Below are 23,504 nucleotides of genomic sequence, written 5' to 3' on the forward strand. Positions count from 1 at the left end.
GTCAAGCAAGTCTGGCAGGGACCTGTTTTTCCACTGCTTATGATGCCAAAGTCACCGAGACACGTCATTATAGAAACACAAATTGCGCTCGCTAATCATTATGAATCTTTAGAACTAACACGTCACGCCACACTTTCAGGGTGACGTTTCTTTGCTTTGACGTAATAGATTGCACGAGGCTTTAGAAGAGATCGAGGTTCCAAAACAAGCGTCTTCAATTTAGCTGCCTCGAATGCAGGACATTTTCAGTCAAATACACGTAAGTACAGTATGTAGGATAAACAGAATACTACATGGCTTGCCGCTGTGTCGTACCAGATTTACACTCGTTGCTTTTTCAAATAGTGAACAGCTCGCTTTCGCTCGCAGTTCAATATTTAAAAAACCAACTCGTGTAAATCTGGTACGACACAGCAAGCCATGTAGTATTCTATATATCCTTGCTTTTACTGTGTCAGTTCATGGCTGACTGCTTGGCTATGCCAATGTGCATCCGCGGCTTCGACGAAGAGGAGTAACTGTGTTTAGACTCGAGCAGCAGAGGGCCGTATCTGAAGTAATGTTACCTCCCTTGATAACCGGAATGCATCAAGTTGCCAGATTGATGGACACTTGCCAATACTTAGATTTGTGAACAGTGGGTCTGGTTCACATCAGACAGTGCAAACTTATTGGTTTTCTTTAAGTTTCTTGGAGGGTTCCCAGAAGAAACTTAATAAAACCCAGTTGTAATATTGATGATGCCCGATTTGCTTTTTACATTTAGTCAAGTTTTGTGTGTGTGTGTGTGTGTGCGTGTGTATAAAGCTATTCCGAGAAAACTACTGGACAAATCTTCATGAAACTTCACATAAAAGTTTCTGGGTATGATATCCCCAGATTTTTTTCAATTTTTGGATAGATGTCTTTGGTGACGTCATATCCGGCTTTTTGTGAAAGTTGAGGCGGTACTGTCACATCCTCATTTTTCAACCTAATTGATTGACATTTTGGTCAAGCGATTTCCAACAAAGTCCAAACTATGGAATTGCATTTCAGCTCGGAAACTTAAAAATTAGTTAATAAGTTTGCTCATTAAAGTTGTCATTAAAATCAAATTTCAGAATCAGTGTTCCTCGTCTTCTCCTGATTTGAATAATATATAGATATGTCATGTTTACTCTAATATAGGTTCTGAAAGTACTACGGTCGCATGCTTCGCAGAGACAGGTGTGACCTGTCTCAGTCTTTGGGTATGGTTAGCCGAGACTATCTAAATGAAGTATCGGCGATGACAGATTGGTGGTGTTGATCTTTTAGTTTGATACCGACTGACTAAATGTTTTTCTATCGCTTAACGCGACTTGTTTGCCTTTGACTTCTACAGAAGTTGTTTCTGCTGTTTTCCTGCAAATGTTTATGGGTGCTCTCACACACACACACCATTCATTACAGTGTCAACATTCATGGATGCATGAATTCACTCACACAAACATGTGCATACAAACACACACTCTCAAACACACATACAGTGCTAATGGGCCACGTGCACACACACACATATTTGCAACGAAATATGCATACATTTACATTTATTGTACATTAACATATTTTTTCCTTTAGAATATGCTCTAAATAAATTGTAGGTAACTAATGTTCCTGTTACACAAAAGAAAAATCAAAGGTCTCCAAATAAAATGCCAAGAATATGCAATAAACCAAACAAACCTCCTTTCCAGTGGTAAAGTCTGAGTTCAAAAGGAAGAATGATCATCTTAAAGGCATGTTATCACAATCATAATGACAACAACAAAAGAGCACACATAATCAAACAAATTATCAAATACACAAACAATTAATAAAAAAATAATAAAATATAAATAAATGCTAAGTAAACACAGCAATGAACTATTCCCAACAGGCGCAGTGGCCTGGGGGATAAGACATCCGCCTCCAATGCGGACGGTTGAGTGTTCAAATCCCTGCTGCATCTGGTGGGTTAAGGGTGGAGATTTGTCTGATTTCCGAGGTCAACTTATGTGCAGACCTGCTTGTTCCTTAGGCCTAAAAAAAAATAGGTGTGGTTACGGTAACCCGACCTACCCTATTTTTAGGGGCCGACCCTATAACTTTTTATTACATTTGAAAAAAAATAACCCACAAAAACCAAAGAAAACGAGTGCAGAAAACGCAATGAAAGCAAAAGCGCCCGAGTCGCACACTTATTTCCCTGTCAAGTAGGTTTAATTTGTACACATTAGAAAAAAAAGTTAAAAAAAAAAAAAGTGATTGCCTACCTTCCTACCCTATTTGTTTTGGCTATGTTACCGTAACCACACCTATTATTTTTTTTGGCCTTATCTTATTACACGCATGCACAAGACCAAGTTACGTACAAACAAATCCTGTAATCCATGTAAAAGTCGGTGAGTTATAGAAACACAAGAATATCAAGCATGCATCTTCCGAAATTGGCATATGGCCAGTATTGGCGTTAACCGGTAATTACCAGTTTTTTACCGGTTGAAATGAGAAAATACCGGAACAAAAATGGCTGCTGGTATGAGCTACCGGTTGATTTTTGAACAACATATTTTTTTCCGCTGGTAAAACAACAAAACCAGTACTTAGAGTACTCTTACTGGTTCCAATGACCAGCCTACCGTTCTTTTCTGGACTGTTTGCATCATGAAAGTTTGCGTACCGGTTTGAAAAAAAACTAGCGCCTAAAGGGCAGGTCAAACACAGCCATACACGTTAAAAAAACACTCGTACAAAAAAACGTGAGTGTACATGGGAGTTTCAGCCCATGAACGCAGAAAAAGAAGAACAACTACTCTACTTCAATCTGAGATTTTTGTCCAAATTAAAGTTTTGATCACATGCTAATATCAACACTATGATCTTAGTAATGAGACATACCCTAAAGCCACAATCTACAGGTTCTCGAGTGATCGACAAGAAGAAACACATGAGGGTTTCGAGATTCTTTTTCTGTACACCAGATATTCTAAAACTCCAGAATTCACAACTGATTAAAAAAGTCAAATGATGTAGAAGATTTTGAGCGGTGCTGAAATTAATCATAAAACTTCACAGAACTTTAATTTAATTTCTTGACCGTGTAAAAAGTTCCTTATTTTCTCTCCAAAACTGACAGTTTATAAAACACAGTTGGAGTAAGTGTGTGTTTGTGTGTGTGTGTGTGTGTGTGTGTGTGTGTGTGTGTGTGTGTGTGTGTGTGTGTGTGTGTGTGTGTGTGTGTGTGTGTGTGTGTACATGCATGTCTGTGTGCATACATGTGTGTGTGTGTGTGTGTGTGTGTGTGTGTGTGTGTGTGTGTGTGTGTGTGTGTACATGTGTGTGTGTACATGCATGTGTGTGTGCATACATTTGCATGAAGAAATATGCTTATGTGTTGATGTTTCAACACAATCCTTTTTACAGTAGATGCTGAAGTTCAGATGCTTTCTTCATCTGCAACCAACAATCATCATACCCCAAATACATCTTGCGCCTGAAATAAACAAGCTGACTTTGATCATAGATTGCTGCAAAATCTCAGGTGCATTGTTAGCATCTGGGACCAGCAACTAATTGTGCACGGCTCATTCTGCAACTTGCCACTGGCATTCCCTAGAGAAATGATCTTCCAATACGTCAAATTATGCTGAACCACATTCAATAGACAACTCAACCATGGTGTTATCAAAAACTGTGGATATTACACCAAAGATACTGTAAAAGAGAAATTGCAAACTCTCAGTTGCGCCTGATAATGGACTTTGAAGCCAGAATATAGTTCCGGCCAACCCATACGATGTCAAAATCATCAAATCGTGACGTCAGGAATTGTTACACAAAGCATTCTCAACCAGCTTAGGCCTTGTATCACATGCTTCCATCTTGTCTAACCTTGTATCACATGCTTCCATCTTGTCTAACCTTGTATCACATGCTTCCATCTTGTCTAACCTTGTATCACATGCTTCCATCTTGTCTAACCTTGTATCACATGCTTCCATCTTGTCTAACCTTGCATCACATGCTTCCATCTTGTCTAACCTTGCATCACATGCTTCCATCTTGTCTAACCTTGCATCACATGCTTCCATCTTGTCTAACCTTGCATCACATGCTTCCATCTTGTCTAACCTTGCATCACATGCTTCCATCTTGTCTAACCTTGCATCACATGCTTCCATCTTGTCTAACCTTGTATCACATGCTTCCATCTCGATCTATCTTGTCTAACCTTGCATCACATGCTTCCATCTTGTCTAACCTTGCATCACATGCTTCCATCTTGTCTAACCTTGCATCACATGCTTCCATCTTGTCTAACCTTGCATCACATGCTTCCATCTTGTCTAACCTTGTATCACATGCTTCCATCTTGTCTAACCTTGTATCACATGCTTCCATCTTGTCTAACCTTGTATCACATGCTTCCATCTTGTCTAACCTTGTATCACATGCTTCCATCTTGTCTAACAGATGAACTCACACAATAACTCAGTCGGGCTTGTATAGGATGTGAAAGAGTGAATACTCTTGCGTTTAGTGAGGCAAACTTTTCCCTCAAGCTCCTTGTCCACGTGTTTCAGACACTTACCTACCTAATGACTCGCCTATAATGTCCCTTGGGAAAGTTTGCCTTAATAAAAGCAAGAATAATTACTTTTTCACCCATACAAACCCGACAGAGTTATTTCCGACCATCGTCTATTTTGGGTCCTGCACAATGTAACCAAGAAGACTGATGAAGCTTTTCTATAGTTACGTGAATCATAAGCTGTTCGAGGTGGCTTCAGTTTTAGGCTCGGGTGAGAAATCTCTCTACAATATCTCTGATCACACTTTGGAATTTCTCACAAAGGATTCTTAATGCCTGCTGTTCTGACTCGGCCTGGGACATTCTTTGGGCCCAGGTATTGCACATAGATTCCATTTCTGTTTAACAATTTTTCAGCCTTGAAAACTTGTTCAGTCTCACAGTCTCATGCTGCTTCAGTTTAAGGCCAGTGATGTTTTGGCTTTAAAGTCTTTTGCTGTTTGAAACTGTGCGCTAGCTGGCTCCATTTTGTCCCATTGCAGAAGGCGGAGAGACACCTACTGGTGGCATCAAGTAGGCTCGTAACTCTTGATTAAGGGAGGCAACTTCTTGGTCTTGGGTCTCGTACAGGCGAACTGCTTTGGTAAACTGCACAAGACCTGTAGATACAAAACAAACAAAAAAAAGAAAAAAGTGCGAGTATGTCATCTGGAAGAATTCATGCGTAAAGTTTGATAAACATCTGACCAGCAGTTTCATGGGAAAAGCTTTATACAGCAGGGGCGGACGAGGGGGGGGGGTGCACAGGGTGCACGTGCACCCCCCCTCCAGCAAAAAAAAACAAAAACAAATTGGGAAAGCTGATTCTATGACCATTTTATAAGTTCAAATGGTACCAGATGGCACCATTTTGCTTCTTTGAGCCAAATTTTGTTCCGGGGGGGGGGCATGCCCCAGGACCCCCCTAGCAAATTTAGGCGCTTCGCGCCCATCACATTCACTTTCGATTCAAAGTGCACCCCCCCTTACAAAGCAACTGATCCGCCCCTATTATACACACACACATACAATGATACATATAACTATATACCCTCAGATCCTTCTCTATCCCCAGTCTCCAGCATAACATTCAGTAAAATATTGCAATGCATGACCTGACATTGTAGCCTTTGTCCTATAAGTTATAACCTTAATATCCCTAAAAGGACCTATAAATTCAAACATCTAAAAATGACAAATTTCTGGCATTAAAAAGAAAACAAGGATAAAAGCAAATACTTTCTATACGGGAGACTTGCGAATGGAACTACGGTAGTCCATGTACTTGTAACTTGGCCACTCATATATCTATACAAAGGGTGCCTATCGTTTAACATTCAAACAAAAAACAGTCCCTGGTACCACAACTAGCTTCTGTTCCTTGGTCAAAAACTATTCTGTTATCAGCTTTAAGAGTAAAGCACTGAAAGGAGATATGGAGACTGATGTTGAAAACAGGTGTTATCTTCAGAATGTGCATACAGTGAAAGAAGAAAGGCAGGTAGGAACAAAAGAAGGATGGAACGAAGAAGAAGATGAGTAACTGTGCTTTAACCAAGGTGTTGTTCAAATATCTAATGGATAATGTTTTAGAGTTTTGAATTTGTATCTTTTTCTCTGGATCAGCTTTAACGACAGTTTGAATAACTACTAAAAACGCTTCATTATTCATCTTTTTCTGTAAGAGTGTAAGGCATGCGTAAACAAAGCATTTTCTTTAACCTTTACCCTGCTTCCTGGGTTGTGGATGACCCAGAACCTCACAAAAATAGAGAATACTACATGGCTTGCTGTGTCGTACCAGATTTACACGAGTTGGTTTTTTAAATATTGAACTGCGAGCGAAAGCGAGCTGTTCACTATTTGAAAAAGCAACGAGTGTAAATCTGGTACGACACAGCAAGCCATGTAGTATTCTGTTTATCCTACATACTGTACTTACGTGTATTTTACTGAAAATGTCCTGCATTCGAGGTAGCTAAATTGAAGACGCTTGTTTTGGAACCTCGATCTCTTCTAAAGCCTCGTGCAGACCTGGGAACCCCTGTTTTGCACTTAGAGTATTCTCAAACAAACTTGGTGTATTTTCAGAAAAATGAACCTACTCCACGCAGCATTTGAACATCAGGGCCTCACATCCACGTCGGACATCAGACATATGAGGATATTTTTTTCAAATGTCCTATACATTTTTCATGCAGGAGGACAAATGTCCTATTGTTTTTGTCACAAAGTGGTCAATGTCCGATTATTCTATCATTTGATCCGGAAATCGTCAGTACTTCTTAATTTACAGTAGTTTGAATGCTAATGTATCGATGTAATGCGAAGCGATGTGTAGCAGACGAAATTAGACACTTTGTGCCTCCAGTACCAAAGAGTTTCCAAGGCTCGCAACTCGGAATGCTCAAAGCCAGTTGAGAGTTGCCTCCCTTCGCGCTTTCCCTGAAAATAACAAACATGCCGCCTAAACGAAAACTTATCCCAGAAAAGGGACAGAAGAAATTACACTTCAAGTCCCTTCCCTCATCATCTGTCAGTAGCACAGAAACTGAGCTTCCTCCAGCCCCAGAGCAGTTAGAGCCCGATCACCCAGGTGAGAATGTCGATCGCAATAGTCAAACACTGATCGGAGCCGAAGAAAGACACTACCCCCTCCCTCACCCCCACGCGTAACTTCATCTCAAGCTTGATGCGTGTGTACCTGGAGGGGCCAAAGGATGACATTCACAAGTCACAGTGGGTGGTGATGGTTGTTGAAAAGTGGACATCCACGAGGAAGCGAATGCTCTTCAGCAAAAGAAAGGAACCAGCACAGTAGTTGAAGTTCAGAGACAGAAACACTGCACTGACTCGATGTAATTTATTTTATATTTTCTGTTTTGCCAAGAAAAGTATTTTTGTTCTTTTACTCTCGTGCCAAGAAACTAGTCAAGTTTAATTATATTTACGTTTTGTTACAGGAAAAAAATGTCCTATTGATTTGTTTTTGTTCGGGACAAATGTCCTATCACTTTTACATTGGCCAGGACATTTGTCCTATGCTACCTGTCATGGATGTGAGGCCCTGGAACATCCATGATTCAAACATGCTTCACACGCGTCCGCCACATCGTTAATTAAGTTTACCTATACAGTCGAGATCGCTTTACACGAAATGAAAGGGACCAATATTTTTTTTCGAGTTAACGTTTTTTCGCGAAAACGAAAATGATCAAACTGATCACTTTTTTTTTTTAAAAGCAAGATAAAGGAGATAAAACAGTGCCATACCTTAAAAAAAAAAGCCTCTGTAGTGCGCGGCGGACGAAGTACACGGTTCAGTCAGAGTCGGCAGTTTTGTCGTCTGCTACAGTTCATTATTTTGTTGTACACTTTAATTCCCCACAAAAAAGATTAAAATCCATTGCAGTGTTTAACATCCATTGCAGTGTTTATGAATTCACACAGGACGAAAGAAATCCGTCAACTTCAACAGTTTGACAGGCTCACTGCACTTTCCGACGAACCGTTCAATTCTTGTGTACATTTAAAACAAATCCTTTTTTCAATTTTTACTGACAAAAACTGTAATCATGTGTCAAAATACTGGATCGGCTTCAAGATGGGCTTGTGAATAAAAGTAGTCTAGGAATTTTTCTCGTCATATTTTTTTCCCACTGACCGTACTGATCGTATTCTCGACAATCATGCGTACAGAATACGGCGAAATCTTATGGGTTCCCAGGTCTGCTCGTGCAATCTATTACGTCAAAGCAAAGAAACGTCACTCTGAAAGTGTGGCGTGACGTGTTAGTTCTAAAGATTCATCGAGGGTAATTAGCGAGCGCAATTTGTTTTCTTCTATAATGACGTTTGTCTCGGTGACTTTGGCATCATAAGCAGTGGAAAAACAGGTCCCTGCCAGACTTGCTTGACATGACCTCATTTACATGATATACACACGTGTGATTTGAACGATTATTATCTCACGGGTGTCTCTCTTACGTATGTAGGATAATTGTCTGTATCTCTGAAACTATTGGGAGATATTGAGTAAGATTTCATGTCATCCTCTAACACCAAAACACCACCTTCGACCAAATTCTAAAAGGATTATCTTTGTAAACAAACAAATAAACAATGAGGGAATTTGAACTGGACAGTCCGGATGATGTGGGTCGTGTACAACCCATACACTTTTTGAGTCCTTCTTCTGAAGTATGGGTTGTACACGACCCACACCATCGGAATAGGGATAAACTATAAACTTTGTACATATAGTCCAAAGCGTGATCGGGTGAAGGTTAATAGACTCACCATCTCCTTCGGCAACAAAGCCATACTTGTTTATAACATCAATCTGGATCTGAGAGATGACGGGAAACACCACCTGCATTCCTTTTAGCATATCATTGCCAGCAGTGTCTCTGGCCTCGTTCAGTCTTGCTGCATTCTCTGGTAGCTTGAACGCTTCTAGTACATCACTCAGTGCGGCTGCAAAACAGAACACATTCAGTGTGATGACGAACCTCACATGGGGCTAAATAGGGAGATTGCCAGTTTTCTTAATGCCAAAATATCACCCAAATTTGAAAAACAAGATAACTTTCCAGAGTGAGAGAGAGAGAGAGAGAGAGAGAGAGAGAGAGAGAGAGAGTGAGAGTGAGAGGTCGGATTTTTCAAATGGTAGTGTGAACTTTATATATAATAAACTGGAAACCAAAAATATGGCTCAACTAAGAATGGAATTCGGTTAATACACCTGATCACTGTAATGACCTATATATTGAAGAGAACAGAAGGTAACACACACCTTTACAGTCTTCCAGGGTAAATTGCTGCATAGCAGACGCCATTTTGGAGATTTCTGTCTTTTTACCAGATCGTTCACCTTAAAACTTGTGTATTTTTTACATTTAGTAAAGTTTTGAGTAAATGTTTTAACATAGAGGGGGGAATCGAGACGAGGGTGATGGTGTGTGTGTGTGTGTGTGTGTGTGTGTGTCTGTCTGTCTGTGTGTGTGTGTAGAGCGATTCAGACTAAACTGCTGGACCGATCTTTATGAAATTTGACATGAGAGTTCCTGGGTATGAAATCCCCGAACGTTTTTTTCATTTTTTTGATAAATGTCTTTGATGACGTCATATCCGGCTTTTCGTGAAAGTTGAGGCGACACTGTCACGCTCTCATTTTTCAACCAAATTGGTTGAAATTTTGGTCAAGTAATCTTCGACGAAGCCCGGGGTTCGGTATTGCATTTCAGCTTGGTGGCTTAAAAATTAATTAATGACTTTGGTCATTAAAAATCTGAAAATTGTAAAAAAAAAAAAAAATTTATAAAACGATCCTTCTTCTTCTTCTTCTTCTTCTTTGTTCATGGGCTTAGACTCCCACGTTCACTCATGTTTTTTGCACGAGTGGAATTTTACGTGTATGACCGTTTTTACCCCGCCATTTAGGCAGCCATACGCCGATTTCGGGGGAATAAAACGATCCAAATTTACGTTTATCTTATTCTCCATCATTTGCTGATTCCAAAAACATATAAATATGTTATATTCGGATTAAAAACAAGCTCTGAAAATTAAATATATAAAAATTATTATCAAAATTAAATTGTCGAAATCAATTCAAAAACACTTTCATCTTATTCCTTGTCGGTTCCTGATTCCAAAAACATATATATATGATATGTTTGGATTAAAAACACGCTCAGAAAGTTAAAACAAAGAGAGGTACAGAAAAGCGTGCTATCCTTCTTAGCGCAACTACTACCCCGCTCTTTCACTGCCTTTGCCATGAGCGGTGGACTGACGATGCTACGAGTATACGGTCTTGCTGAAAAATGGCATTGCGTTCAGTTTCATTCTGTGAGTTCGACAGCTACTTGACTAAATATTGTATTTTCGCCTTACGCGACTTGTTAACATTTAGTCAAGTTTTGACTAAATGTTTTAACAAAGACGGGGAATCGAGATGATGGTTGTGGTGTATGTGTGTGTGTGTGTGTGTGTGTCTGTCTGTCTGTGTGTGTGTAGAGCGATTCAGACTAAACTACTGGACCGATCTTTATGAAATTTGACATGAGAGTTCCTGGGAATGATATCCCCGGATGGTTTTTTTCTTTTTTACGATAAATGTCTTTGATGACGTCATATCCGGCTTTTTGTAAAAGTTGAGGCGGCACTGTCACACCCTCATTTTTCAATCAAATTGATTGAAATTTTGGCCAAGCAATCTTCGACGAAGGCCGGACTTCGGTATTGCATTTCAGCATGGTGGCTTAAAAATTAATTAATGACTTTGGTCATTAAAAATCTGAAAATTGTAAAAAACCCATTTTTTTTATAAAACGATCCAAATTTACGTTCATCTTATTCTTCATCTTTTTCTGATTCCAAAAACATATAAATATGTTATATTTGGATTAAAAACAAGCTCTGAAAATTAAAAATATAAAAATTATGATCAAAATTAAATTTCCGAAATCGTTTTAAAAACTATTTCATCTTATTCCTTGTCGGTTCCTGATTCCAAAAACATATAGATATGATATGTTTGGATTAAAAACACGCTCAGAAAGTTAAAACGAAGAGAGGTACAGTAAAGCGTGCTATGAAGCACAGCGCAACCGCTACCGCGCCAAACAGGCTCGTCACTTTCACTGCCTTTTGCACTAGCGGCGGACTACGTTCAGTTTCATTCTGTGAGCCGTTCCACAGCTTGACTAAATGTAGTAATTTCGCCTTACGCGACTTGTTTCATTCTCCTGTCGCACATGTTTTTCTTCTAATTTAGTTTTTCTAGTTTGGCAATGTTTGTGATTCAGCTATAAAGCTGATAAAAAGAACTGGACATTGTAATCTTATGCATTAAAAATGTATTTCGTTTACCTATTTCATTTCATGTGCACTTCTTATACCGTTTTTCACCTCAGTTTTGTTTTCTTCTCAGTGCACAGTTTTGGCAATTCATTATTGTCATTTAACTATATGCAGTTCCACCAAGGATAGTATTACAACTAAGAACAGACTACAATATTCTAATTATCTCCACTGAGGTAAATGCCAGTGAAAACATGTACACTTATGCATGAAATAAACGTGTGACGTATTAGGGGGAAACTTGAAAAGCGCTTGTATGTGGGTGTCATAAGTTGTTTTTCCTCTCAAAATTGTATAAATCCAATGATTTGACTTACATTTCGTCCCTTCATATAGCAAAACAAGCTTGATCAAGCCGCTGTGTTTAGTTTGACTTTCGAAGAGAAAATGTAAGTTTTACGCCCTCACGGCAAAGCAGGGACCTATATTTAGGTCCATGCGGCAAAGCCATTAGGGGCATGTTACACGGAAAATCCCGGCTCAGTAACTCATGAGCATATCTACATTCTGCATGTACATTGATAACTTTTAACAATGTAACCATTAACCGTATGATTTAAATTATTTTTAGTATATCAGCTTCACCATTTGATATAACTGTCATATAATCTGAGAAACTAGAGGGGGGAAAGGCGATGGTGATTCAGTCTTCGTATGTAGTGGGTTTCTTTCGTCTATATCACGGTACAAAGATAACTTGACGTCATATCCGGTCTATCCGCCATGCCAGAAAGCACGATGTAAGATATTTTAGCTTCTGCGTTAATACAATTAGCGTAATATACGATTATAGTATCTTAAGTCGAATGCTCATTGACCTTCTTGTACTTTTTTAGGTCGAAAGGAAAAAGCTGGGCCGAGCAGGTCGACGAAGGAGACGATGGTAAGTGATGTTTTTGCGATCGCTCGCCGGCTAGGTGTCATCACAAAAGCCTAGAAATAGAATTACCAAAGTACGACCATCTGTTGCCTTCGCAAACAGTCCGGCACATTGACAATTCTAAATCGTTTATGAGGTAAAAGCAAGAAAGGTGTTTTCGACGAAGAGGCTTTATAATGGTTCTCAAAATGGCGTATTTCCGGCATTTTCAAAGCTCCAGATATCATTCTTGAGATCACCAGATTGTACGATTTTGCAATGCAAGTCAGAGTGCCTGTGACTGTCAAAACAGTTCTTTACACCAACTTCTGTTACTTCTTCTTCTTCTTCCTCTTCTTCCGTTTAGCAACCACGGTCATAAATGATCATTATTGTTACATGTTTGGTCTTGCATTGTCTGTACCATACTTTGTGCACTTTGCACAGGTGTTCTTTCAGGGGTGTTGCCGCCAAACACCGAGGATTATGATGAGAAAAAAGGTCTGAAGAAGATCACAGAGTACAAGTACAATGAGGAAGGAAAGATTGTCAAGGTATGCATACATGTTTTAAAATAAGCATTTGTTGGTAGATGTAGCAAAATCTGCTGGGTTTTGCATGGGTGAGTCAGTGTGCTACTGCCAATGTGAATACACGATTTTCACAAATAACTGTCAGGATTGTCAGCGATCTGGAGGAGTAGGATCCCCTGTAATGCAGACAGATGTTTCACAACATCCGGAGCACACTCCATGCCTCGGATGGACTGTATCTTGCTATCGGGATGGACACCCAATTCCGATGTGTATGCCATGCAGCGCAAAAATCAGCATCCACGCGTTCATCAGAGTTTATAATTTGTTGTGGAAAGGATCGCTGGCACGTATCACAATGTGTTTTGATCGAGAACTCGTGGGTTTGGCTTGAGGTCTCGTGAGTTTAGGAAAACACGTGCTTCGCGAACACTTCCACTCCAGGGATCAGCAAGCCATCCGTGGCGATTCGTGACTCCAATGATTATACTTTTGAAAGAAAATGGTATCATATCTAGTGCATTCTGCATAGCATAAACATCACAGTCGGTTACTCGTCCCGATCGCAGGATAGAGCCAATCAGAAGTGTGGAACATGCTCCAGATGTTGTGAAGAAACCTGTCTGCGGTACAGGGGCTCCTACTCCTCCAGACCGCTGAGTTATTTCCGGAAAACATCTATTAGGCCTAAAAAAAAAATAGGTGTGGTTACGGTAACCCGACCTACCCTATTTTTAGGGGCCGATCCTATAACTTTTTATTACATTTGTCAAAAAAAAAAAAAAAACCAGTGCAAAAAACGCAATGAAAGCGAAAGCGCCCGAGTCGCACACTTATTTCCCTGTCAAGTAGGTTTAATTTTGTACACATTAGAAAAAAAAGTAAAAAAAAAAAAAAAACAGTGATTGCCTACCTACCTACCCTATTTTTTGGGGCTATGTTACCGTAACCACACCTATTTTTTTTTTTGGCCTTAAGTTAAGATGGTTTGTTCCCCATAAAAAAACAACTTAAAGGTACATGTTTAAAGGGTCCTTAGTGCACCTACTTTTCTATGAGACCCTGCGATTGCGAACTTGGAAGTTTCTGTCATTTATTTCTCTTGTAATTTTGACGGTATCACTATCAGTTTATTTTGTTGTTGGTCTGAGTAGTGAGTTGAGTGTTGGTTCTTCTTCTTCTTCTGCGTTCGTGGGCTGAAACTCCCACGTACACTCGTGTTTTTGCACGAGTGGAATTTTACGTGTATGACCGTTTTTACCCCGCCATTAAGGCAGCCATACGCCGCTTTCGGAGGAAGCATGCTGGGTATTTTCGTGTTTCTATAACCCACCGAACTCTGACATGGATTACAGGATCTTTTCCGTGCGCACATGGTCTTGTGCTTGCGTGTACACACGAAGGGGGATAAGCCACTAGCAGGTCTGCACATAAGTTGACCTGGGAGATCGGAAAAATCTCCACACTTAACCCACCAGGCGGCCGCGGCCGGGATTCGAACCCTCGACCTTCCGATTAAGAGGCCGACGTCTTACCACCCCGCCACAGCGCCCGTCGTGTTGGTTCTGAAATTTGTGGGATAATACAAAGCATGATGGGTGAAACAGTATCTACGTTTCTAGTGGCAGTAGGGAGAGAAGAGAACAGGTACATGAAGACACTAGTTGCTACTTTTGATGTGAAAATGAAATATTTTGACAGGGTTGTCTGGGCAGACAGTGCTTTCGTGTCATACTTCCATCAGCACTATTCAAGGAAAACCCCGATTTCACGGTATTCATGGGTGATTCTGAAAATGAAATGGTTACAGTGGAACCCCCCTTTTAAGACCCCCCAATTTAAGACTTCCTCCCATTCAAGACCTTGCTTTTTCAGATTGTCTGTTGATAACCTGTGTAAATGTACCCCCATTTTAAGACTCCCTCCTTTTTAAGACCTGAATTTCTCAGAATTTTGGAGGTCTTAAAAGGGGGGTTCTACGGTATTATGATTGGGCCTGTTAGCTACCTATTGTTCCTCTTTCAGACAGTGAAGACATACAAGACAGAAACCATCAAAACAAAACCCCAATTTCACTGTGTTCATGTGTGATTCTGACAATGAAATGGTTATAATGATTGGGCCTGTTACCTACCTACTGTTCCTCTTTCAGACGGTGAAGACATACAAGACAGAGACCATCAAGGTGTCGCAGTCTATAGCAAAAAGGAAGGTGAGAGTGAAGGGCGGATACTGTCATTATATGCTTGGTTTGGGGTGGTTTTCTTACAATTTGTTAAGAATAAACTGTTCGATATTGCTTTTTTAAAAATTTGTATTCATGAACATAAATTTATTTGAACCAAACTTGATTTTGCAGCAGTCTTTTAAGTGGACAGACGGACACTTATAATACAGAAAATAAACTTGTCTGACAAATTGTCCAGAAGGTCGTTCGGAATACATAAGCGACACTGAGACAACACATATATACCTTGCTTGGTATTTTTGAGTCACTTGAGAAAAAGTTACTCTATGTAATCGGTTAGTGTTAGTCTGTCCGGCCGGCCATCCGGCCGGCCGGCCGTCCGTAGACACCACCTTAACGTTGGACTTTTCTCGGAAACTATCAAAGCGATCGGGCTCATATTTTGTTTAGTCGTGACCTCCAATGACCTCTACACTTTAACGATGGTTTCGTTGACCTTTGACCTTTTTCAAGGTCACAGGTCAGCGTCAAAGGAAAAATTAGACATTTTATATCTTTGACAAAGTTCATCGGATGTGATTGAAACTTTGTAGGATTATTCTTTACATCAAAGTATTTACATCTGTAGCCTTTTACGAACGTTATCAGAAAAACAAGGGAGATAACTAGCCTTTTCTGTTCGGCAACACACAACTTAACGTTGGGCTTTTCTCGGAAACTATAAAAGTGACCGGGCTCAAATTTTATGTGAACGTGACTCATTGTGTTGTGAATAGCAATTTCTTCCTGTCCATCTGATGCCTCATATAATATTCAGAACTGCGAAAGTGACTCGATCGAGCGTTTGCTCTTCTTGTTAATTCTGAATTTTGGAACGTTGGCAGTCTATTTGTTTATGGATTAGATGATAATTTACATGATCTTTGACACCAGGAGGAGTTTGTGTTTAATGCTAAGGCCTAAAAAAAATAGGTGTGGTTATGGTAAACCGACCTACCCTATTTTTAGGGGCCGACCCTATAACTTTTTATTACATTTGTCAACAAAAAACGAGTGCAGAAAACGCAATAAAAGCTAAAGCGCCCGAGTCGCACACTTATTTCCCTGTCTAGTAGGTTTAATTTGTACACATTAGAAAAAAAAAGTTAAAGAAAAAAGTGATTGCCTACCTTCCTACCCTATTTTATTTGGCTGTGTTACCGTAACCACACCTTTTTTCTTTTTTTTGCCTAAATGTTAGTGCTCAGTCAACATACTGACAATGACCTGTGTGTGCGTGTATGTGTGTGTTTAAATGAATCTTTTACATCTTCTCGGGAAGATTATTTGTATTCATTGAGACTTTTAGTTATATAAGAATCGTACATTTATTTTAGTTGTCTGCTTGTCTTCATGTTTATGTGCCTCCAATGTAATTTCTCAGATTGAGATAATAACAACCACAGATAATAACATTATTTTGATTTGATTTGATGTGTTGCAGACATGGAAGAAGTTTGGTGCGGCCGAGAGAGATCCGCCGGGTCCCAACCCCTCTAACACAATTCTCTCCGAAGAAATCTTCATGCAGTTTGTCAACAACACGGACGTGCGTGAATTAATACTTCTAATGATAGTAACAATGATATTTATATGGCATAAATATCATCATCATTAGCTAATATGACTCAAGACTCGAAGCTCCGCTGGTTCCAATACAAAATTTTGTACAGAATTTTACCAACAGGACGTTTCCTGTTCTTGCGGAAATTAGTTGATACGCCATTATGTCCGCTATGTAATCAAGCAGAAGAAACAATATCTCACATGTTATGGCAGTGTGTAAAGATTCAGGATTATTGGTCTGATGTTCTTACATGGTTAACTACAAATTTTGCCCACTGTCATGGAGTGCAGTTCTCGTTGGAGCTAATTATATGTGGTGTAAAGATTAATTGGTATTCAGACAGAATTTTGGATTCAATGATTTTGATTGCTAAATACATTATTTTTTTAGCGAAATTACAAGGGAGAGAACCTACCGTCACAGCCTTTGTAAATTATGTGAAAAATTGGTTTGAGGCCGAACAATATCAACGCATGATAGATGGACGTTATGTACAGTTCGTTACAGAGTGGAAGCAATATAGCCACTTTTTTCACTGAGGACTTTTTTCTATTACCAAAGTTAGGTTTTCTTTTCGCCTGTTGTCTTTCTTCTTCTTTGGTGGTTTTTTTTGGTCAAATGTAAAAGCACATTGCAACTCAAGTAATATTTTAGGGAGAAATAGAGAAATGTTTGTTGTTGTTATCTTTTGTTTTTTGTTCTTTGTTGTTGTGGTTATTTGTTTGTCTTTTTCTGTAAAATGTATTTTGCGGGTGCTTTGGTTACTGCTTTTCACCATACTTTGTTTAACTTATGGTTAACCTCTTTACGCTTGTCTGTACTGTTCTTAATTAGCAGAACAAGCACTTTTTTCTGTACTTTGTAATAATATGCTATTTGTGGAAAAGAGAAAAAAAAATGACTCAAAATGTGAGCCATATTTGCTGATGATGATAATATTTATGCCATTCATATGTGGGCTATTATCTACTTTTTTTGTTAAGTGAAATAGATGGTGATTCTCTGTGGCATTACAACAATATCTCAGTTGGTAGCAGTGTTGGCTTTGAAACCGTTTTTTTTTCTATCAGCTTGGGTTCAACTCCCATGTTCGGCAAGGGATTTATTTCCCAGAGCCAACTTTGTGCAGTCTCACCTCTGTATCAGCATGACTAGGAGTAGGACAATCCACAGGCTTTGTGTGACCGGCACGGTTGGCCTAGTGGTAAGGCGTCCGCCCCGTGATCGGGAGGTCGTGGGTTCGAACCCCAGCCGGGTCATACCTAAGACTTAAATTGGCAATCTAGTGGCTGCTCCGCCTGGCGTCTGGCATTATGGGGTTAGTGCTAGGACTGGTTGGTCCGGTGTCAGAATAATGTGACTGGGTGAGACATAAAGCCTGTGCTGCGACTTCTGTCTTGTGTGTGGCGCACGTTATATGTCAAAGCAGCACCGCCCTGATATGGCCCTTCGTGGTCGGCTGGGCGCAAACAAACAAAACAAAAACCACAAAAAACAGGGTTTGTGAATTTCAGTTAGGCATTTTGAGTGACCAATTTTGTAATGACACCCTATACAGTCCTGTTGCATATTTGTTGTTTGTTTATGTGTCTTCATTCGTAAGAAATCTTGATCTAAGGAATAAAAGCTGGTTCTTGTGTATGCAGGGTTCCTGCAGGGCAGAGCTGATACAATTCAAGGAGTTTTCAAGGACATTTCCAGGACCAAATAAATGCTTTTCAAGGACATGATTTTCCCCAAATTAATGCAAAGCACCAAGCTTACCTTCAGTTTTTCAAGTCATCAAGTTTCTGGTGAATTTCTATTAGTCATTCCGTAGTTGTTTCCCTTGCCAACTTCCGGGAAGGGAAGCAACTACGGGTGACTAGTAATAGTTCATCTGCTTTCGTTTTCACTCGATCTTTTATTCTCCCAAAATGTGTACTGTATTTGACGAAAAAAAAGGGGGTTGCATTTTTTTTAAAATAAGACAAGCTGCTGACGAAATGTATAGACAACAATTTGGAAAAATCAAGTACTTTTCAATGACTATTTAACAAAACTCTATTTTCAAGCACTTTTCAAGGCCTGGAAAAGGTTTTCCAATTTTCAAGGAGTTTTCCAGGGTTCAAGGACTCTGTACGAACCCTGTGTATGAGACTATGACTGTGTACATAAATGTTAAGATAGAGTGCCTTGGAGAATGAAGAACATACGAGCTTGCAGCGATCATCCTGTTTTTTGAAGATGAAACTGAAAGTGAGTTGTTGATTTGAATGCTTGTTATATTTCAGGTGCCGCCGGGAGGTTGGTTCCGCGTCACTCTCACTCACTCTTGTTGAACATGTTGTATACATATAGCGCGCTTGCTTCAATTTCAACCATTTTTCTTTTTTTGTTTGACAGCAATCCAAACCAGAAGAAGAAGAGGATCCGCTGGGCAAGCTGAAGAACCAGAAGATTGTGCAGTGTCGTATCTGTAAGGGCGACCATTGGACCACCAAGTGTCCTTACAAGGACACGCTGGCTCCATTGCAGGTATGTGGGGATTTTCACATCACTGACCCTCAACACACAACAGTAACATCTATTGTGTTTTCAGCGTGGCGTCAGATATTTTGACGAGAACAAGTAAACTACACCGATTCAAAGACAGTGTTGTAAAAATGTAAGGATACTTTGCAAGATCCGTGGAAATATGGACTGATGATTAAAATAGAGCTGTGTGAGACTATCCTTGAGTTGCAGCAATACAGTTGACTTAAAAAGTATGAGAAAATTGGGTCTTAACTCAGAGGGAGTCTTAAAAATGGAGGTAATTAAACTTGTTAACAGAAAATCTGGAAAACAAGGGTCTCAAAAGGGGGGGGGGGGGGGGGTCTTAAAAGGGGGGTTCCACTATCGACCATACACTCAAGTGAAAATGTCAATCAAGCAACTTTCTTAACTTGGTTAGTCAGTCCCTTACCTCACAGTAAATATTAATTGATTTTATATCTTGCAATCATTCTGGAAAAGAAATTCCTGCTTCACATTCCCTCTTACAGTTTTGATAATTTCCAACCATGCAAGCTAGCTTCGAAAGTAGGGTTGAATGAGAAATGAAACGGCATGATGTAATCGCACAAATGACACTACAAATAGGAACCAAAAATGTGTTCCTTTCACAGTGTGTTCCAAGAAACAATTAACAAGTGGCTCTATCCCATCTTTCCCCGTCGCGATATAACCTTGAACGGTTGAACTGAACGACGTTAAACACCAAATAAAGAAAGAAAGAACAGTGTGTTCCAAATAGGCGTATTCCCGAAGTAACTCAGATTGTATGGGTTGTGGTAGAGTTGCTTTTCCTTGCAAACCTTGATTCAGGCTACTCATGACTTCTCCACGCGTGGTTGTTTCCATCTGTGCACTGAGGAACACAATCATATCCGCAATGCCGATTGTCAACTCCGATGTGCATACTTTTGAACGAAAAAACGTTGTATTCAGCAAACAGTGCAGAAACCACAGATCAGAGCTAATCCTCACTGGGATTTCAGTCGTTCGTATTATTTCACTTGCACAGATCGTCAGTGCCGATCGTCAGGTCCCATGTGCATACTTTTGAACAAATAGAGCGTAATATTGAGTGGACAGTGCATAAAGCACAGATCAGAGCTAATCCTCACTTGGATGTCAGTCGTGCGCATGACTTCACAGGCACAGATCGTCACCGCGTGCGAAGACACGACATTCGCTAGTGATTGGCCTACAATGGCATGTGTAGCTTGACTCAGTGTTTCCATGGAAAACAAGGGAATGCAACTCTTCCATAACCAATCAAGATTTGTTTTGTTTTTCAACTTTGTTCATTTCACCCACAATCATTTTGTTATTTTGATTTAGAGTTCTTTGCCAACATTGTCTTTTACCCACTCAAATTGTGTGTTCAGGAGAAGCTGGCTGAGGACCAGAGAAACACAGTAGAGCCAGTGCCTGCCGCTGCAGGAGCCAGTGCCGGGGCGAAGACGGTGGGTGGCAAGTACGTGCCTCCCAGCATGAGAGACGGAGCCAGCAAGGGCAGAGGGGAGTCCATGGCCTCCCAGAGAAAAGGTGAGCTGTGTGAGAGATACGATAATTCTTTATTTATGAAGGCAATGGTTTAAGCACAAATTGGTTGATTTATTACAACCAGGTCTTGCCCTAAAGAGGGATAACAGTATTAACACTAGTGATAAACACTACATGAACTAAACATTGCATTAAAATAGGTATAATGTCAAAATGTCTTTCACACATGAATTGATTGTGGACATCTTAGAGGATGAACAAACCATGTCAAGAAAATAAACAAAGTAGCAAACATGTGAGCAGAAAACAATTACAGAACAAAGTGATCTACTGTGGAGAGAGATGTTGGGTTGGTTTTGCATGAAGTAGCTTTACATTGAAGCTGTGTTCCGCAGAACTGATTTTGTGACACAACAAGACTTTGAAGTGTTTTTTGATCATTTTAATTCGCTTGAATTGAGATCTTCTGCGTTGATGGGCTGGACAATCTGTGCGATTGAAAACGCTTAAATTGGAACACATGTTTTTGTGATTTCAGACGAGGCGGCGACAATCCGTGTGACCAACCTGTCGGAGGACACACGTGAGTCTGATCTGCAGGAGCTGTTCCGGCCGTTCGGACCCATCTCGCGCATCTACCTGGCCAAGGACAAGGTCACTGGACAGAGCAAGGTCAGTCTGCTAAACACATGTTGTGTTCTAACACTCAGCTACAGGGGTGTGGCTTTTCAATGGACGAATTCCGGATATAACTCTTGTCGTTTGTATGGATTGTGACAGATTGACCTTTTCTTGTGAAACCTTTGCCAAACATTGGAGGGGCCAATCACCAGCAACTGGAGTGTCAGAAACACGTGCTCCCGTCCAAGTGTTTCACACACACCCCTCTAGTTATTGGCCCCTCCAATATTTGTATGAGGTTTTGCAAGAAAAGGGCACTCTGTCACAATCCATACAAACCTGACTGAGTTGTTTTTGAACATCGTCTATGACGGGCGCAGTGGCGTGGTGGTAAGACGTCGGCCTCCTAATCGGGAGGTCGTGAGTTCGAATCCGGGTCGCTCCCGCCTGGTGGGTTAAGAGTGGAGATTTTTCTGATCTCCCAGGTCGACTTATGTGCAGACCTGCTTGTGACTTAACCCCCTTCGTGTGTAAACGCAAGCACAAGACCAAGTGCGCACGGAAAAGATCCTGTAATCCATGTCGGAGTTTGGTGGGTTATGGAAACACGAAAATACCCAGCATGCCTACTCAACGAAAGCGGAGTGAAGCTGACTATGCTCTCAGAGTATAGTTTGGGAAACCCAAATGGGCAAAATTAGCTCACACGTAACCAGAAAATTCTGGAACGCTGAAGAAGAAGAACATCGTCTATGACCTCGTGTATATATCATGCATCTGATATTGCTGACTTTACAAGGAAAGTTGCTCTTCTCCGACATCCACAGCTTGCACGATTTCAACTCCAATTATAAGCCACATGCACCTGTGTAAATAAAAATAAAAAACTTCAATAAAAACAACAAAAAAAACAAGAAAAGCAAATGCTTTATTCGACAACCCTGCGTCATTTCTTATGTCGCATTTGCTTTCTTGAGGAAGCATTTTTTCATTTCAATGCTTGTTATTCTCTCAGTTGCCAGGAGATTGCTTCTGCAAAACACTCACCTACTCTTGTTGTCATCTATATGTAGAGTACTTACGCTGCTTTTTCTTAGGTCAATTTTCTTTGGTTTCTTAACCTTCGCCCGACTTCGTTATTGACTACACGCGGAAGACATCGTGGGGCCGTATGGCCCCATACTTCTCAAAGAAGGGAAAACATGCATACCCCTCCACAGAAATCGTGGGGCCATGCGACCCCATACTTCTCAAAGGGAAAGCGGCATGCATACTCCTCCGCAGACTTCGTGTGGCCATGCGGCCCCATACTCTAAACAGAATATATGACTTGGTTTCTCTTTAGCTAGTGTTTTCTTAATTAGTTTTCAATGAAATGTAATGATCTATTAGGACATAACACATGTTTAGGTGGTTGAGGTAAAAAATTTGGAATCGGTCCAGAAATATTTGCAATTAAACACCCATCTGGGGCCACACGATGTCGGGCGAAGGTTAATTGTTGTTTTTGTTGACAGGGGTTCGCTTTCATCAACTTCCACAGGAGAGAGGACGCATCACGCGCTATCGCTGGCGTCTCTGGTTTTGGCTACGATCATCTTATCCTCAATGTAGAATGGGCAAAGTGAGTGAGATAGCCCGTCATTTGTAGATCCTGGTCAGTTCATCTTATACCGTGGAATCCCCCTTTTAAGACCTTACTTTTTCATATTTTCTCTTCATAACCTCTAAATTCTGACCAGTTCATCTTGTAGTTGTTTGCGTCTTATTTTATATAAATTAGCGTCTGTTCTGTTTATCTTCACTGCTTCAAATTGTTAGGCTTTACATTTTCTTGATTTTGACCAGTTCATCTCATTGTTGGTTCTGTCTAACTTGTAACCGAATTCGCTTTGAAGTTCTGTTCGTCTTCACTGCTCCTGGAGTACCAAACCTTTTCGGCATCCCACCTTCAATAGTCAACCAGTCAGGCATTCGTCACCTCCACTTGAACGCCGCTATACTTTTGTTTATTCAGTGGACTTATTTATGGAAAAAGATTTCTTGAATCATCTGAGTATGTCTGTTGGCCCTGTGAAATATGTCTCTGAAACTTATCTTTTCACTGTTGCAGGCCCTCCGGACAGCAGTAATCCACAGAGGAGTGGACGAGCTTATTTATCACGACTGCCTGGTAGCCAATGTCAAAAATAAAATTGAAACTCATAGTGTATGGGTCTACTAAA

General features: G+C 40.3%; 2 protein-coding genes across 2 annotated transcripts; one reads left to right on the forward strand and one right to left on the reverse strand.

Moving 5' to 3' along the window:
- Positions 1–1,556: 1,556 nt before the first annotated feature.
- On the reverse strand, positions 1,557–9,412 carry LOC138949242 (protein C10-like). The gene is made up of 4 exons (XM_070321023.1): positions 9,369–9,412; positions 8,873–9,049; positions 2,336–5,193; positions 1,557–2,036 (listed from the first exon to the last, which is right to left on the reverse strand). Exons 1-3 carry the CDS (start codon positions 9,409–9,411, stop codon positions 5,048–5,050), a joined length of 366 nt encoding a protein of 121 aa, XP_070177124.1. The 5' UTR covers position 9,412; the 3' UTR covers positions 1,557–2,036; positions 2,336–5,047.
- Positions 9,413–12,125: 2,713 nt separating this feature from the next.
- On the forward strand, positions 12,126–23,504 carry LOC138949239 (eukaryotic translation initiation factor 3 subunit G-A-like). Its single transcript, XM_070321016.1, has 10 exons — positions 12,126–12,180; positions 12,277–12,323; positions 12,747–12,853; positions 14,985–15,044; positions 16,504–16,608; positions 19,012–19,143; positions 20,541–20,700; positions 21,197–21,330; positions 22,797–22,903; positions 23,393–23,504. Exons 1-10 carry the CDS (start codon positions 12,164–12,166, stop codon positions 23,409–23,411), a joined length of 888 nt encoding a protein of 295 aa, XP_070177117.1. The 5' UTR covers positions 12,126–12,163; the 3' UTR covers positions 23,412–23,504.

The sequence above is a fragment of the Littorina saxatilis genome, linkage group LG15, assembly GCF_037325665.1.
Source record: "Littorina saxatilis isolate snail1 linkage group LG15, US_GU_Lsax_2.0, whole genome shotgun sequence".
Taxonomy (NCBI): domain Eukaryota; kingdom Metazoa; phylum Mollusca; class Gastropoda; order Littorinimorpha; family Littorinidae; genus Littorina; species Littorina saxatilis.